The sequence below is a fragment of the Triturus cristatus genome, chromosome 6, assembly GCF_964204655.1.
Source record: "Triturus cristatus chromosome 6, aTriCri1.1, whole genome shotgun sequence".
NCBI classification, from domain to species: Eukaryota; Metazoa; Chordata; class Amphibia; order Caudata; family Salamandridae; genus Triturus; species Triturus cristatus.
Genome location: NC_140589.1, coordinates 1349157412 through 1349173858, shown reverse-complemented (window position 1 = coordinate 1349173858; position 16447 = coordinate 1349157412). Strand labels below are relative to the sequence as shown.

At 51.5% G+C, this 16447-nt stretch overlaps 1 protein-coding gene across 1 annotated transcript in view; it reads right to left on the bottom strand.

The window, feature by feature from the left end:
• Positions 1-16447, bottom strand: part of USP34 (ubiquitin specific peptidase 34) — a 2509780-nt gene that overhangs the window by 380192 nt on the left and 2113141 nt on the right. The window contains exon 71 of the mRNA XM_085612349.1: positions 1531-1638. Coding sequence (XP_085468475.1) covers positions 1531-1638 — 108 coding nt within the window. The remainder of the gene's footprint in view (positions 1-1530; positions 1639-16447) is intronic.

Sequence of the window (16447 nt, the reverse complement as noted above, 5' to 3'; positions counted from 1 at the left end):
TGGAGGGCCACCACGTCTGTCGTGAGGCTCGTTGTGGTGTGGGCCAGGGAGTCGACTCGGTCGTTTGTTTTGGACAAGTCTGCCCTCACAAGGCTCACATCCACCAGGACCGAGTCTATTTTTTGCGCTAAGGTGTCGAAACGCTGGTCCACCGAGGCCTTCATCTCTGCGATGGCGCCCATGACGTCCCGGAGGGTCAGATCCACCGGATGAGCGGACGCCTCCGTCAGGCCCACCGGGGATGCACGCGATGTCTCCGGAGAACCCTTCTGGAGCGTGTAGCGGTCCATACTGTTGGCCTGGTGCGCCGTGCCACGGCGGGTCGTCTTCACCTTCGCCCGGTCGCCATCTTGTTTGGTGGACATGCTGGCTCTTCCACCGTCGTGCCAAGCTCCCCAAACGGGCCGCTATACCAAGTCACGGGTGCCAGGGGGGGGGCAGGGGCGACCACCGAACCGCGGGTCAACCCACCGCCGGCGGGTCAGCCGGGCTCCTGGACAAGGCCACACCACCGCACCCCGCTCCGCAGTCCGACCCCGCTTGAGAGCTAGGAGGGCGCAAAAGCGAAAGTGAAAGTGCGGGGTACGCCAGTCGCCCAGCCCCGCTCGCCGCTGTTATTCACTTTGTCCCCGGATCGCCCCACTACTCCAATCCGGGGGGCCGGCGAGGAGAAGGCCGCAACCTTCGATCGATGCTCCCACCGGCGTCCGGGGTCCGATTCGAGCCCAAAAAACGGGTGGCGCCTCAGCTCCGGTTCCCCAACACAGTCCCCTCAACAAGGACAGGATATCGCCAGGATTAATTCAGGAGGTCGCGGAGGTCCTCGGGAGCCTCGCACCTACGCGGCCATCTTGGTTGCGCGCTAGGCTCCTCCTCGAATATGCAGTCTTGACTTTTAGTGAGACTTACGTCATGCCCATTACTACTTCTGCTTGGAAACATACAGCCTCAGTTCCCAGTCACAGTTACCTCGGGTACATGACAGCATATTTGTCACATGACTGAATTATGGCCAGAGCCCAAACACCTGGGGAGACATCTCATGCAGGTCTGTGATCAACATCTGTTTCCTACAGTTGTGTTATGGTTTGAAACCTGTAGTTTTAGGAAGGGCCATCTTTCACTAGCACACTGGATTTTCTGGTTTCAGAAGTCACTGGAAGCACAACAAAAGTGAGACGGAAGCATGTAACCGCGCCAGAAGGCATGGAAAGAAAGGAACTGATGTCAGCACGCATGGGTAGCACATGTATGTAGCTCTGCTCCGTCATTTCCAGGTGGTAAGGAGCCAGAGCAGAGCCGCACCAGGTCACATAGCACTGTTTCCAGTTTCCAGATCCAGTCTGACGCCTGGGAAATATAGGTGAGGACTCTGCAGTTATAAGTATTCATCTGAAATTTAGGTTTGCATTTCATGTACTTCCTGGGTAAATTAATACCTACTTAAAAAATAAATTTTGGAAAGCACATGAAGGGCATAATGGACAGAAACACATCCAACTGTGTTTAAAATAAAAAATATATACTTACCTATGCAAGCATTTCTCAGCTCTGGTGGACTATAAGAATTTAGTAATGTTAAGAGCTTATGGGCAAACTCTATCCTCTCCTGCCACTGGATCAATGCTTGTTTTACATCTGAAAGTACAGAAAGAACAATGTTTGTCTACACTTCTTTATGTCCTGCTCATTAAGAAAACATGCAAATGAAACTTATCTTTGTCGTTGGTTTTTTCATGGGTACCTTAAATTTTCTGCACAGATTATGACACAGACCGATCTAAAAAACGTTTATACAGCCATTGCCAACAGTAGTATATGCTCACACAACATTACTTTAACAATAAAACTACTTCTAACAGGGATTAACATCATGTTAATACTCTTCAAAAGATAAAAAAGTTGAGTTACAATATTTTGGGGGAGAAAATTAATTATGTGCGCCTAAACGTTTTGAAGCACAGAATGATGTTGAATATCGTCCCCATATGACTTCACTGCTGCAGCAAAATATTTCAAGAAACTTTGTGCTTTTTTAAGTGTTGAGGTAAGGAAGAACAAGTTACTTACCTTCGGTAACGATATATCTGTAAGAAACATTAGTTGTGATAGATTCCTTACCTTAGAATTAACCCCAGGCGTCAGACTGGATCCGGAAAGTTTTCGTCAGCAGTACCCCTGCGCGTCGGAAGGTGGAGTTGTGCGGCTCCGCGTCCATCGTTGGCATCGCGGTCTCCGAGATGACATGGCGGCAGCTACTTAGACGCCGCCCTCGCTCACAGGAACGCAGAGCCATGCAAGATACTGACCACTGGTGCCTTGAAACTAGGGCCCTGAAAGGGATGACCTTAACCCTAGAAATCAGTTCGCAGAACGGGGAGGATGGGAAGGGCAGTAAGGAATCTATCACTAAATAATGTCTCTTACAGATATATCATTACCGAAGGTAAGTAACTTGTTCATCTGAAAGAAACACATAGTGATAGATTCCTTACCTTAGAAGAGATACCACAGCAATACCAAAACCGGTGGTGGGTCTGCGAACCAATATTACACCAGGAAGTCCCGGAGAACAGAATGGCCAAAGAAGCAGTCTCACCGGACTTGGCTGTCCAGGCAATAGTGCTTAGTAAAAGTGTGAAACGAGGCCCAAGTAGCTGCCTGACAGATGTCTAGCAGAGGAACACCACGTCCCAATGCTGTAGTGGCTGCCATCGCCCTGGTGGAATGGGCGCCCACCAGAGGCTCCTTCTTAGCAAGAGATAACAGGTTTTAATGAACAATTTACTTACCTTCGGTAACAATGTATCTGGTAGAGACATAGTCTAGCCGCAGATTCCTTAACTTAGAATATCCCCAGACGTCAGACTGAATCCGGAAAATTTTCCGCAGCACCACCTCTGCGCGCTGGGGGCGGTGCTGCCTGGCTCCGCCCTGACATCGTCCATGGACATTACGTCAGCGGAGCCATTTATGCCCCTCCTGGCGCGCTGACGTCAGTTTTCATCAGTGAAACTTTTCCGCGTCAAAGCGCGGAGCCATCACCGAAAAACTGTGAGAATATGAGAACAGTGTGCAAAAATGATGAAAAGATAGAAGAATTTGACAGGTGAGACAGAGTAGTGCTCTGAAGAGCCACCCCGCAAGAGAGAAGGCTCAATCAACGTTAAAGGGAGACAAGTGTGAGAAGTTGGCCTGATATATGATGTCACTAATTCTAGTGTACACCTTGTATCAGTCCAAACAACCCTTATGGTGATTGGTTGTAAAGTCAACCTTATAGACCAGCTATCCTAGTGGTAGAATGGACAAGAGCAGTCTTAGGCTAAACTCTGTATGGCATGTGAAGCCAGCTGTTATACCATTTGCAATCCCTTGAATACCAAATTAAAGGACACCACAACAGATATATATAAAAATAGAATGTATTTATTCTAGTCCAACCCTCAGCACTCTTTATGAGATTCGAGGTAAGTACAACACAGTCTTATTTAAGCATACATTAAGTCACACAGGTAAGTAATACAGTTAGGCCCTAGAGCCACGCAAACCATATACTAAGTAAGTGGTATAAGAACCACTGTCACAAACACAGGATAGGCCTAGGGAATCGCTGGGGCTACACTATACTACCAAAGGTTAGATAGTGGGAGGCCCACGGGATTCAGGTACCGAGTGGAAACACTCATGCGTAATGCGTAAAAGTCGATAGAAATAGTAGTTATTAGAATTAAACAGTTTTAGGACACTTCTGGAATAGCTAGAAAGTTGAGACTCGGAAACTAGACCCTAGGATAGTCAATACCCTTGTGAGCACTTGAGTACTCAAGTTACCTAGCCCACGGGCTGCGGGTGCATAGGTGTGAACTTGCGACGGGTTTCGTCGTTGACTTCTATGGATGCCTGAAGGAAAGTTGCTGACAGGCAGTCAGTGAAGAGTGTCCGGTGGATCCCAAGGATGGGATCAAGAAGGAAGGATACCTGCAAGCAGAAGGGACAGAGTCTAGGTCACCAGCCAGGAGCCGGGAAGGAACCAGGAAGGAACCAGGCGATATTGTGCAGATGCAGGTGAAGAGGTGAAGCTTGTCGCAGCAGCCAAGGGTACCAGGAGACGTCGAGGATGACCAGGACCAGGAGGCGAGCTGTCCCACGAAGGCTCTTGCTGTCGGCGGCGTCGATGTCGAGTCAGGACCCAACAAGCCTTGGCAAGCGTAACCCAGGCAGAATGGAGGACTTGCTTCTGGTGCAGACCAGGAAGGTCTGGGGTGCTTCTCTTTCACAGAGCAGCGGGTGCCAGTCTGGAGGAGCCGGACCAGCAAGTTAGAATCAAAGGTTCGTCGTCGCAGAGGCTACTAGCGAACGGGCCAGCAACCGGACAACACGTCGAGCAACTCAGGTGCAGAAGGGCCCCAAGCAGAACACGTGAAGTGTGGGGAGCTGATCGTCTTTGCAGATGGTGCTCGGGAGTGGGGCTTCTCAATTCCCCAAGCACAGCCTCGAGGAAGCCTCAGAAGTCACGCTAGTCAGTTACTAGCCACATTTCCCAAGTCGCCGGTCCCACGTCCCTTGTCGCCTCCACGGGTTTCAGCTTCGCTGCAGATGTGGATCTGGGTCAGAGGTGTCTGGAAGTCTCGGCGCTGGTCAGTCTCTGCAGTCGTCCCTCGTAGGATCAGTCGCAAAGCAAGCAGCGGTCGCTGGATGGTGCCTGGTTGCCCAGGGTGGTCACTCCTTGGCCACAAGGGAGATTTCTTCAGTCTTCTCCCTGAGGTCGAATGTCGAAGGTCCAGAGTTTCTGTTCAAGTTGCAGATTCAGGTTAATCTAATTTAGCAGGGCTCAGCTACCTACTGATATACTGGGCTAGTGGGCTGGGCTACCTGCAAGGTCCCTTCTATGGGTGGGACCAGGAAGGGGAGTGGTTACACCCCCTTTCCGTTGTCCAGTTTCGCGCCAAAGCTGGGGCTGGAGTGCCCCAGCGCCGGTTTGAACTGGACTATGCATGGGACACCTTGTGTGCCCCAGGCAGTGTCTCGTTTCATTCAACCCTCCCTGCCCCAATACACTAAATCCTGTCTAGGGTGGTGCTCGCACCTCCCAAGGCAGGAAACCTATTGTACAAGCCTCCCTCGCTGGAAGGACTCCCAGCAGCAGGAGGTCAGACTTGTGTCTGTGGCAGCAGCATCCATTTTGTGATGCTGGGGCTCTGGTTAACTTTAACCGGGTAAGTAGGTTTCAACATGTCTTCTCCCTCTAGAAGGGGGGAATAATATCCTCATTGCCAGAAATGGTATGGGGGTATTATTCCAAAGTGTTAGACACCTTACACGACATGTTTTGATAAAGCCAAACCATAGTTACCATAACCGTTTAAGATTATAAGGTACTTTAAGAGTATATGGTAGGCTATATCATAGAACAGCTATAAGGACATGGTTCCGAAAGCTGCAGACAGGCTCAACTCATGCTAGAGCACCATCTCTCATGTTACCAAGCACTCTGCCTCCAGGATTGTTAAGGCCTGCCATAGGAGTGGCTGATAGGTACACATGTGTCTATATATAAGGTAGGTATAGGAATACTACACCTAAGCAAGGGGTGATTAAACGACCTTGCCCCAGCTGAGTGATCAGCCAGTTGTGTCATAATGGAAGGCCAGGCCAGGGGTGGCATAATACATGCTGCAGCCCCTGGTAGGCCTAGGGTACACCTATGCCCTGGGTACCTAATGTACACTATACAGGGGCCAAGAAGGTGATCCTAACCAATTGGGTTATGCACCTAAAGTACATAGTATGAATTTAGAGAGAGAACAGCTGGGCTGTGGGTCTGATTGGCAGGCCCACAGCCACATCTAAGTCGAAAACCAGTGAAGCAAAAGCAAAAAGTGGGGGTGAACATAGAAAGCAGACCCTACTCTCCTATAACAGGGATGTGGAAAAATAGCCTGGCAGAGGATAGAAAGTCCGCATCCAGAAATTAAAACCGTGAAGGAGACAAGTCCGGAACACAAGATTAAAGAGAGGGCACCACAAGATGTCACCAGAAATAGACGTTGCAACCCCAATACAAAACCCATAAATGTAGCCAATAGATCTGAAGTAAAAGGCAGCAGGGGTGACAAAGACCACAAGGCAATGGAGAATGGGAGAGCAGGATGGTGGGAAAAAGCGTGAAAATATTTCACACCGTACAATCCAGGCCGAGGGCTGGAAAGACCACAGGATCTATCAACATACCGCCTAATCTTGAGAAGGGCAGAATGGAGCAGAGAAACATAACGAAGCAGAGTATTGGAGTGAGAGAATATCACTCTGCAAAAGGGCAAGCCACCCTAAGGGAGGCGAGTATAGAAAGCACCAACCTGAAAAGGTCCTCGCAGAATGGGGAGGACGGGCGGGCGCTAAGGAATCTGTGGATAGACTATGTCTCTACCAGATACATCGTTACCGAACTTGTTAATCTGATAGAGACGTCTAGCCGCAGATTCCTTAACTCAGAATAGATACCAAAGCCACCCATGGAGGAGGCGGGTCTGCGACTGAACCTCACCAAGTTCCCGAGAGAACTTAGTCGTCCATAACGTGAGTAAAACAGCACGGTTAACCTTTGGGACAAACCTTAGTGAGGACAGTAATGTAGCGCAGTTAACCGCCAGACCATGAAGTTCTAAAGAGAGCGGAAAACACTGGGAGGCAAAGGCACCAGAAGCTGTGAAGTACGAGTAATTTACCTTCGGTAACGATGTATCTGGCAGACACGATTCGAGCCGCAGATTCCTTCACGTAGAATTATCCCCAGGCGTGAGACTGGACCCGGAAAACTTTCTTGCCCAGCATCCCTGCGTGCCGGGGGAACGGCATCACGCAACTCCGCCCAGGCGTTGTCCGCGTACGTGATGTCAGCGAGGTCACCTAAGTCACACCCCGGCGCGCCTTCATCAGTTTTCTTCAGAGAACTTTTCCGCGTCACATGCGGAGTCAGCAGACAAAACCGTGAGAGTATAGGAACAGTGTGCGAAAGAACAGAAAATAGGGGATGGTGAGGAACAACACCATTAAGAGCAGTGCCCGGTACTGCAGTACCCAAAGGCAGGGAAAGAATAAAGAACAGAGCAGCAACCCTGCCAGTACAGAGACAGCCCCCCCCCCCCCTCACCCCTCCCCGGAGACAAGGGACATATGTAAACATGTCACGATAACATGCAAGAGGACTACAACCCCAACCCAAAGACAAGGAAGGGGAACCAGTCGGGGACACACAGGGAACGACATATGAGTTACTTACCTTCGGTAACGATGTATCTGGTGGAGACGATTCTAGCCGCAGATTCCTTCATGTAGAATTATCCCCAGGCGTGAGACTGGACCCGGAAAACTTTCTTGCCCAGCATCCCTGCGCGCCGGGGGAACGGCATCACGCGACTCCGCCCCGGCGTCGTCCGCGTACGTGATGTCAGCGAGGTCACCTAAGTCCCACCCCGGCGCGCCGTCAGTTTTCTTCGGAGAACTTTTCTGCGCCACAACTCGGAGTCAGCATACAAAACTGTGAGAGTATAGGAACAGTGGGCTAAAGAAAAAGGAATGGTGAGGAACAACACCATAAAGAGCAGTGCCCGGCACTGCAGTACCCAAAGGCAGGGAAAGAATGAAGAACAGAGCAGCAACCCTGCTAGTACAGAGACAGCACACACCCCCCACCAGAAACAAGGGACATATGTAAAAATGTCACGATAACATGCAACAGGACTACAACCCAACCAAAGACAAGGAAGGGGAACCAGTCGGGAGCACACAGGGAACGATAAAACTACAAGACATACCCATCACATAGTGTGACAACACCCCATCAGGAGCAGAGGCACAGCCAAAAGACCCCAACCTCAAGGATCGCAAAGAGCCAGAAGTACCAACAAACCTATCCTCCCATGTGACAACGGGGAGGAAAAAGGGGACAGCCTGACAGAAAGAGGGAACGAAGATACTCATAGAAGACACAGCCACCCACAGGGAAGCGAATAAAGAACAGAGCAGCAACCCTGCTAGTATAGAGACAGCACACCCCCCCCCCACCAGAAACAAGGGACATATGTAAAAATGTCACGATAACATGCAACAGGACTACAACCCAACCAAAGACAAGGAAGGGGAACCAGTCGGGAGCACACAGGGAACGATAAAACTACAAGACATACCCATCACAGAGTGTGACAACACCCCATCAGGAGCAGAGGCACAGCCAAAAGACCCCAACCTAAAGGATCGCAATGAGCCAGAAGTACCAACAAACCTATCCTCCCATGTGACAACGGGGAGGAAAAAGGGGACAGCCTGACAGAAAGAGGGAAAGAAGGTACTCATAGAAGACACAGCCACCCACAGGGAAGCGAGTGCAAAAGACCAAATCACAAGCCGTCGCAGAACGGGGAGGAAGGGCGAGCCATGAAGGAATCTGCGGCTAGAATCGTCTCTACCAGATACATCGTTACCGAAGGTAAGTAACTCGTGTAGGAGAGTAGGGTCTGCAATCCTATGATCACCCAGACTTTTTTGCTTTTGCTTCATTGGTTTACGACTTTCTCCGGCTGTGGGCCTGCCGATCAGACCCACAGCCTAGCTGTTCTCTCTCGAAATTAACACACATGTACGTTAGGTGCATCCACTAATTGGAACTGGGCCGCCTTGTCAGTCCCTGTCTCAGCATACCACAGGTATCCAGGGCATCGGTGTACCCAGGGCCTACCAGGGGCTGCAGCATGTATTATGCCACCCCTGGAATGGCCGCCCAAATCGGACACAACTGGCTGCACGACAGCTGGGGCCACGTGGTGTAATCACCCGTTGCTGTAGGTGTAGTATTCCTACACCTAACCCTAAAATGGACACATGGATTCCTATCAGTCACTCCTATGGCAGGCCTTATCAATCCTGAAGGCAGAGTGCGGGGAGTCATGTGGGATGGTGCTCTGGCGCGAGCCGAGCCCGTCGACGGCTTGCGGAACCAAGTCCTAATAGCCGTTCCATGGTGACGCGGGCCAACTATTTGCTAACTTTGGCATCGCATCACCTACACATGTCGCGTAAGGTGTCATACGAATTGGAATACGAACCCCTCGCTAGTTCTGGCGACGGGGTTAGCATTCCCCCCTCCTAGAGGGGCACGACATGGAAGTAACCCTGAACCCCTTTTTCTTAGAATAAAGGTAGGAGCGAGTCCCCTTCCCAAATTGGATAATCAGATAATCGGATACCTCCGAATCACGAACCACTTTCCACGAAAGGAACTCTTGACTATTTCTGAAGACTCTCCCTTGTGGCTAAGGAGTAGCCACCCTGCACCAGCAGGCACCAACTAAGCGCTTGCGGTTTGCTGTAAGTCTCTCCTACGGATCAAGACTGCCCAGCTCGACGAGACCCGAGTTCCCTGCCATCTCTGACCTTTTACCTCCCTCATCAGCTCAGCTGAGAGTCGTAGGTGTGACGAGACCTGCGGGACCGGCTATCTTCAGAACCTGCACGACGCTTAACTAGCACGCCCACCGAGGGACCCTCGAGTGAGTGCACCTAGGGTTTGAGAAGCCCTAAACCCTGAGCAGCTCCAGCATCGAAGTCTGTCTCCCCAGCATCCGCGAGATCTGCGTGGGGGGCCCTTCCGCTCCTTGCTGTTCACCGCGTTGTCCGACCACTTGCCGACCGGCTTGTGGCCCTCTTCACGACGCTCCAAGATTATTTTTCATCACTAGTCTGGTTGCTCCAGACTGGCACTTGCTCCCCTTCAACAGAGGAGTACCCCGGACCCTCCTGGTCCACTCCCGACGCCATCTTGACTCCCCCGCTTGGGTGGCCACTGCCAAGATCCGCTGCCCCTTCCTGGGCCCAGCATCATCGACAGCAGACACCTTCGTGGGACAGCTCGCCCTCCATCCTGGTCGCCGCCGCGCCTCCTGGTCCGAGGAACAGCCGAGTCCGACGTCACCCACTCACCTAGTCGAGGTGACTTCAGCCGGTACCCTCCTGGTACCCACACGATCGCTGGCTAGCGGTTGAGAACTGAGTCCCCTCTGCTTTCAGGTTTTCCTTCATCACCGATCCAGGCTTGGATCGCTCTGAACATCGTCACTGGTCGCCTGCCAGCAACTTCTTCTTTCAGGCTCCTGAGACTACACGAGGACTCCCGACATCTTGACGAACTTCACGCAGCCGCAGCCTCCGGGCTAGGTAAATCGGGCATCTCGGTGCTCCATCGCAGGTTCGCTCTACAAGTGTCCAGTTCCTTTTTCGTTTAGTCCCACTGATCGGAACACTCCGGAATCAGTACCTCCAGACTCTAACCATTCGCATTTCACTGTTAGTGTAGATGGTTTCTCGTGCCCCTCGGGCATTTGTGTAAATTGTGCAACTGAAGTATTTTCCTAAGAGTTTTGTAGTGTGCTTAGCTCCCTGACTCATAAAGAGCCAGGGTAGTCTTGTTATAAATAAATACCCTTTTATTTTCATAACAACTTGTGTGGTGTCCTTTCACTTGGTGTTCAAGGGGTATATGTGATGGTAAACAGCTGGCTTAACACGCCCTCTAGAGTTTAGCCTAAGACTGCTCGTATCCACGCTACTAGGATAGCTGGTCTAAAAGGTTGACTTACAACCAATCATCAATAAGGGTCGTTTGGAATGATACACAGTGATCACTAGAATAGTGAGCACTACATATCAGGCCAACTTCTCACATTGGTGAGCAGCGGTTGGGATTTGAGCTTGCTGTTGTTTTACCACACACGTATCCTAAGAATATCGCAGTGAAAGATCACATAAGTACCCAGGTACATATAACTTAACTTAGAATACTCCGAGTTCTACTGAACCGGCTGTTGTAGTGTAACAGGGCTTAGCACACCCTGACTACAACTCCTAGCAAGGGATCAGTAGGTAAACACATAGTGTAGGTAGGTGCAACACTTACACCGCACTAGACAAGCATGTCGGTCCACGGAGAGTCCTCGCAGACTCCCTTAGTGGTCAGTGACCCTCCACAGGTCGTGTCACGATATGCAACCCTTAGCTTCAAGGAGATGCGACAACTATGTGCCTCCAGGAAGCTAAACCAGGGTTCTAACCCTACCATCGCAATTCTGATAGGTCTCTTAGAGGCGTACGATGCTAGGAGGTCCTCTAACACAGGTCCCCCCAGTGCAGATGGGAACATGCCTCCCTTAGAGGGAACCCTCGGTGACCCCGACCTCGACCTCCACACAGAGGAGGAGGACGAGGACGAGTTATCGGGAGACGAGGCAGACAAAGGTCCAGTGGTAGTCAGCAGGCTTACAAGGACCAACTTAAGCAGGCATGAGAATGGAACTGGGGGAGCCCCGGGCCCACGCTCAAGCAGGCTTAACCTTGGGAACGGACGAGCTAGGTCTCTCTCCAGAGGCTCCGGCAGATCGGTTCATACACATGTCTCTCAGGCATCCTCTCAGAGAGGAATGACTTCCCCTCAGAGGAGGGAGCATGAAGCGAAGATGCGGGAAGTCAATCTGAGGATCGAGCGGGAATAACTTGCCCTCGCCAAAGAAAGACTTGCCCTGGCCCGAGAGCAGAAATTAAGTGGGTTAGATCCCACTGGTGGCAGCAGTCTCAATAGAGAGAAAGACAGGGGTATAGACACTAGACACCTGAGTAAAATAGTGCCCCCCTTTAAACAAGGGGACGACATCCACAAGTGGATAACTGCCTTGGAGAGGGCCTGCACTGTCCAGTGCGTCCCCCCAAGTCAGTGGGCAGCTATACTGTGGCTTTCCTTTGAAGGTAAAGGAAGGGACAAGCTCCTCACTACTAGAGCTGAGGATGCTAACAACTACCAAGTCCTGAAGAACACACTGATTGATGGGTTCGGCTTAACCACGGAACAGTACCGGGTGCTGTTCCGGGACACCCAGAAAATTCAGTCTCAGGATTGGACTGACTTTGTTGATTGTGCCACTAAGGCTTTGGAAGGCTGGTTGCTGGGTAGCAAGGTTACTGATTACACAGGATTGTACAATCTTATCATGCGAGAACAGATTTTAAACAACTGTCAGAACCAATTGTTGCATCAGCACCTTGTCGACTCGGATCTGACCTCTCCCCAAGAATTGGGAAAGAAGGCAGACAGATGGGTCAGAACAAGGGTCAAGCAGAACCAGAATCAGAACCAGGGTGGTCAGAAGAAAGCAGACCAAAAGGGTAACAAGAACGAACAAAATGACCAGAAGTCTTCGACAGGTCCCCAACAAACCAAAGAGGGTGGGGGTCAGGCTTCACAGAAGAAGAAGACTCAAGAAGGCCAGTCAAAAAGGTGGTGCCAGTACTGTAAAAGTAAGACTCACTGGTTTAGTGAGTGCACCAAGAAAGGAGGGCAAACTCCTACCACTGCAGCCCCTAAGGCACCTGCGCCCCCTAGTACAGTTAGCAGTGGTAGTGCGCCTCCCAAGGCATTAGTTGGGTTAACCTTGGGAACCGAGGGGAGTGACGACTTAGTCGGCACGCTCACTCAGGCCGTCCTTGTCTGTACAGGGGATATGGATATGTCCCCTGATGCCAGTCCCAATACTTTGGGCAAAAACAGACAGACACCTTTGATCAATGGAAAAGTGGCTCAGGCCTACAGGGACACGTGTGCCAGTGTCACCATGGTGACGCCTAACTTCGTGGACCCTGGACAGATCATGCTAGGTACCAATTACCTAGTGACCAATGCCAGCAACGTCACTACCAATCACAGTATGGCAGTTGTTGATTTCTCCTGGGGAGGGGTAAGTGGCCCGAAAAAGGTTGTGGTTAGTTCAGACCTCCCCGTAGAATGTCTGTTGGGCAATGATTTGGAAACGTCACAATGGTCAGAAGTGGAGCAGAGGACTCACATGGAGATGTTAGGCTTGCCAGCACATGTCCTTGCTGTGACCAGGTCACAGGCCAAAAGATGCCCCACTGAACAGGTGCTGGATCCTGGAAGAACGGACCAGACACCTTCCAAGAAAAGGAGCAGTAAGGGTAAGGCTTCGCCTTCCCCCTTGCCCCAGGTCGTGGATCAAGTCTCCGAGGAGGCTGACCTTAAGGAACTGAGGGAAACTGAGCCGCAAGAGCTTGAACCTGGTCAGGTTGAGTTTCTGGGCTCAGGGGGACCCTCCAGGGAAGACCTGGGGAAGGCACAGTTAGACTGCCCCTCACTTGAACCCCTCAGACAGCAGGCTGCTGCTGAGGCTGCAGGGAACGCCACAGGTACCCACAAAGTGTACTGGGACGATGGACTCCTGTACTCTGAGGCAAGAGACCCCAAACCTGGTGCGACCAGGAGGCTGGTCATCCCCTTGTCTCTGAGAGGTTTCCTTCTCACCTTGGCCCACGAGATTCCCCTTGCAGGTCACTTAGGCCAGAATAAGACTTGGGACAGAATTGTCCCACACTTTCACTGGCCCCACATGTCCGAGGATACGAAGGAGTTTTGCCGCTCCTGTGTCACTTGCCAAGCCAGTGGTAAGTCAGGTGGCACGACAAAGGCCCCCCTCATACCACTACCAGTGGTGGGGGTACCCTTTGAGCGAGTGGGGATCGACATTGTCGGACCAATGGAACCCCAGACAGCATCAGGGCACAAGTTTATACTGGTGGTGGTGGACCACGCCACCAGGTATCCTGAAGCTATTCCCCTTAGGACCACTACAGCACCTGTGGTGGCACGGGCCCTACTTGGAGTGTTCTCCAGAGTGGGCTTCCCTAAGGAGGTCGTCTCAGACAGAGGTGCAAACTTCATGTCGGGATATCTGACTGCTATGTGGAAGGAATGTGGTGTCAACTACAAGTTCACCACACCCTATCACCCACAATGCAATGGGCTGGTTGAGAGATTCAACCGGACCCTAAAAGGGATGATTCACGGACTACCTGAAAAGCTTCGGCGGAGATGGGATGTCCTGATACCCTGCCTCTTGTTCGCCTACAGAGAGGTCCCGCAGAAGGGGGTTGGCTACAGCCCTTTCGAGCTTCTGTTCGGACATCCTGTAAGGGGACCCCTTTGTTTGGTAAAGGAAGGATGGGAGAGACCTCTCAGAAAGCCGGCATCAAACATTGTGGACTATGTGCTCGGTCTCCGCTCGCGGATGGCGGAGTACATGGAAAAGGCGTCTAAAAACCTTGAGGCGAGCCAAGAATTACAGAAAGCTTGGCACGACCAAAAGGCTGTCCTGACTGTGTACCAGCCTGGACAGAAGGTGTGGGTGCTGGAGCCAGTGGCCCCAGCAGCACTCAAAGACAAATGGTCTGGGCCCCACACGATCATTGAGCAAAAGGGAGAGGTCACCTACCTGGTAGACCTGGGAACTCCCCGGAGCCCCCACAGGGTGCTCCATGTAAACAGGCTCAAGGCATATGTCGACAGGGAGGGCATGGGCTTGCTCATGGCCACAGATGAGGGACAGGAGGAGGAGAGTGACCCTCTCCCGGACCTGCTCTCTCAGAACCCTGACGATGGATCAGTAGATGGTGTTGTCTTTTGTGGCAGCCTCTCTGGACATCAACAAAAGGATTGCAAACAGGTTCTTCAATCCTTTCGACATATGTTCTCTCTGACACCCAGTCAGACCAATTGGTGTACCCACGAGGTCGACACTGGGGACAGTCTACCCGTAAAGAGTAAAATCTATCGGCAACCTGATCACGTCAGAGACTGCATCAAGACAGAGGTGCAGAAAATGTTGGAGCTGGGAGTCATTGAACCCTCGGACAGCCCCTGGGCTAGTCCCGTAGTGCTCGTGCCGAAACCTCACACCCAGGGCGGTAAGAAAGAGATGAGGTTCTGCGTGGACTACAGAGGTCTCAATGCAGTCACTAAGACTGACGCCCACCCGATACCAAGAGCAGACGAACTTATCGACCGGTTGGCCTCGGCCAACTACTTAAGTACGTTTGACCTGACAGCTGGGTATTGGCAAATCAGGTTAGCTGAGGAGGCCAAGCCCAAAACAGCATTTTCTACCCCGGGTGGGCATTATCAGTTCGTGGTAATGCCCTTTGGTTTGAAAAATGCACCTGCCACCTTCCAAAGGCTGGTGAATCAAGTTCTCACTGGGTTGGACGACTTCTGTGCGGCGTATCTGGACGATATCGCTGTCTTTAGCTCCACCTGGGAGGATCACCTGGTCCACCTGAGGAAAGTGTTAGAGGCCCTGCAGAAGGCAGGCCTCACTATCAAGGCCACCAAGTGCCAGATAGGGCAGACACAGGTTGTATACCTGGGCCACCTTGTAGGAGGGGGTCAGGTTCAACCGTTGGAGAGCAAAATACAGGCCATACAGGACTGGGCTCCTCCAACCACCCAGACTCAGGTTCGAGCTTTCTTGGGCCTGACTGGTTATTACCGGAAATTTGTCAGAAATTATGGATCCATTGTGACCCCGCTAAACGACCTGACAAGTAAAAAGATGCCAAAAAAAGTTCAGTGGACAGCAAGCTGTCAGAAGGCATTCGATGACCTAAAGCAGGCCATGTGCACAGCACCTATCCTAAAGAGTCCAGACTACTCCAAACCATTCATTGTCCAAACAGACGCTTCGGAGCTGGGTGTGGGAGCTGTTCTATCGCAACTGAATTTTGATGGTCATGACCAGCCCATAGCTTTTATTAGCAGGAGGCTGACCCCCAGAGAGAAGAATTGGTCAGCTATTGAGAGGGAGGCCTTTGCTGTGGTTTGGGCCCTGAAGAAGTTGAGGCCATACTTGTTTGGCACTCACTTCAAGATTCAGACCGACCATAAGCCCCTCTTGTGGCTAAATCAAATGAAGGGTGAAAACCCCAAACTACTTAGGTGGTCCATTTCCCTACAGGGGATGGACTTCACAGTGGAGCATAGACCTGGCACTGATCATGGCAATGCAGATGGGCTCTCCAGGTATTTCCACTTAGAGCAAGAAGACTCACCTGGTCAAGGTTAGCTTATTGTCCCAAAGTTTGGGGGGGGGTCATGTAGGAGAGTAGGGTCTGCAATCCTATGATCACCCAGACTTTTTTGCTTTTGCTTCATTGGTTTACGACTTTCTCCGGCTGTGGGCCTGCCGATCAGACCCACAGCCTAGCTGTTCTCTCTCGAAATTAACACACATGTACGTTAGGTGCATCCACTAATTGGAACTGGGCCGCCTTGTCAGTCCCTGTCTCAGCATACCACAGGTATCCAGGGCATCGGTGTACCCAGGGCCTACCAGGGGCTGCAGCATGTATTATGCCACCCCTGGAATGGCCGCCCAAATCGGACACAACTGGCTGCACGACAGCTGGGGCCACGTGGTGTAATCACCCGTTGCTGTAGGTGTAGTATTCCTACACCTAACCCTAAAATGGACACATGGATTCCTATCAGTCACTCCTATGGCAGGCCTTATCAATCCTGAAGGCAGAGTGCGGGGAGTCATGTGGGATGGTGCTCTGG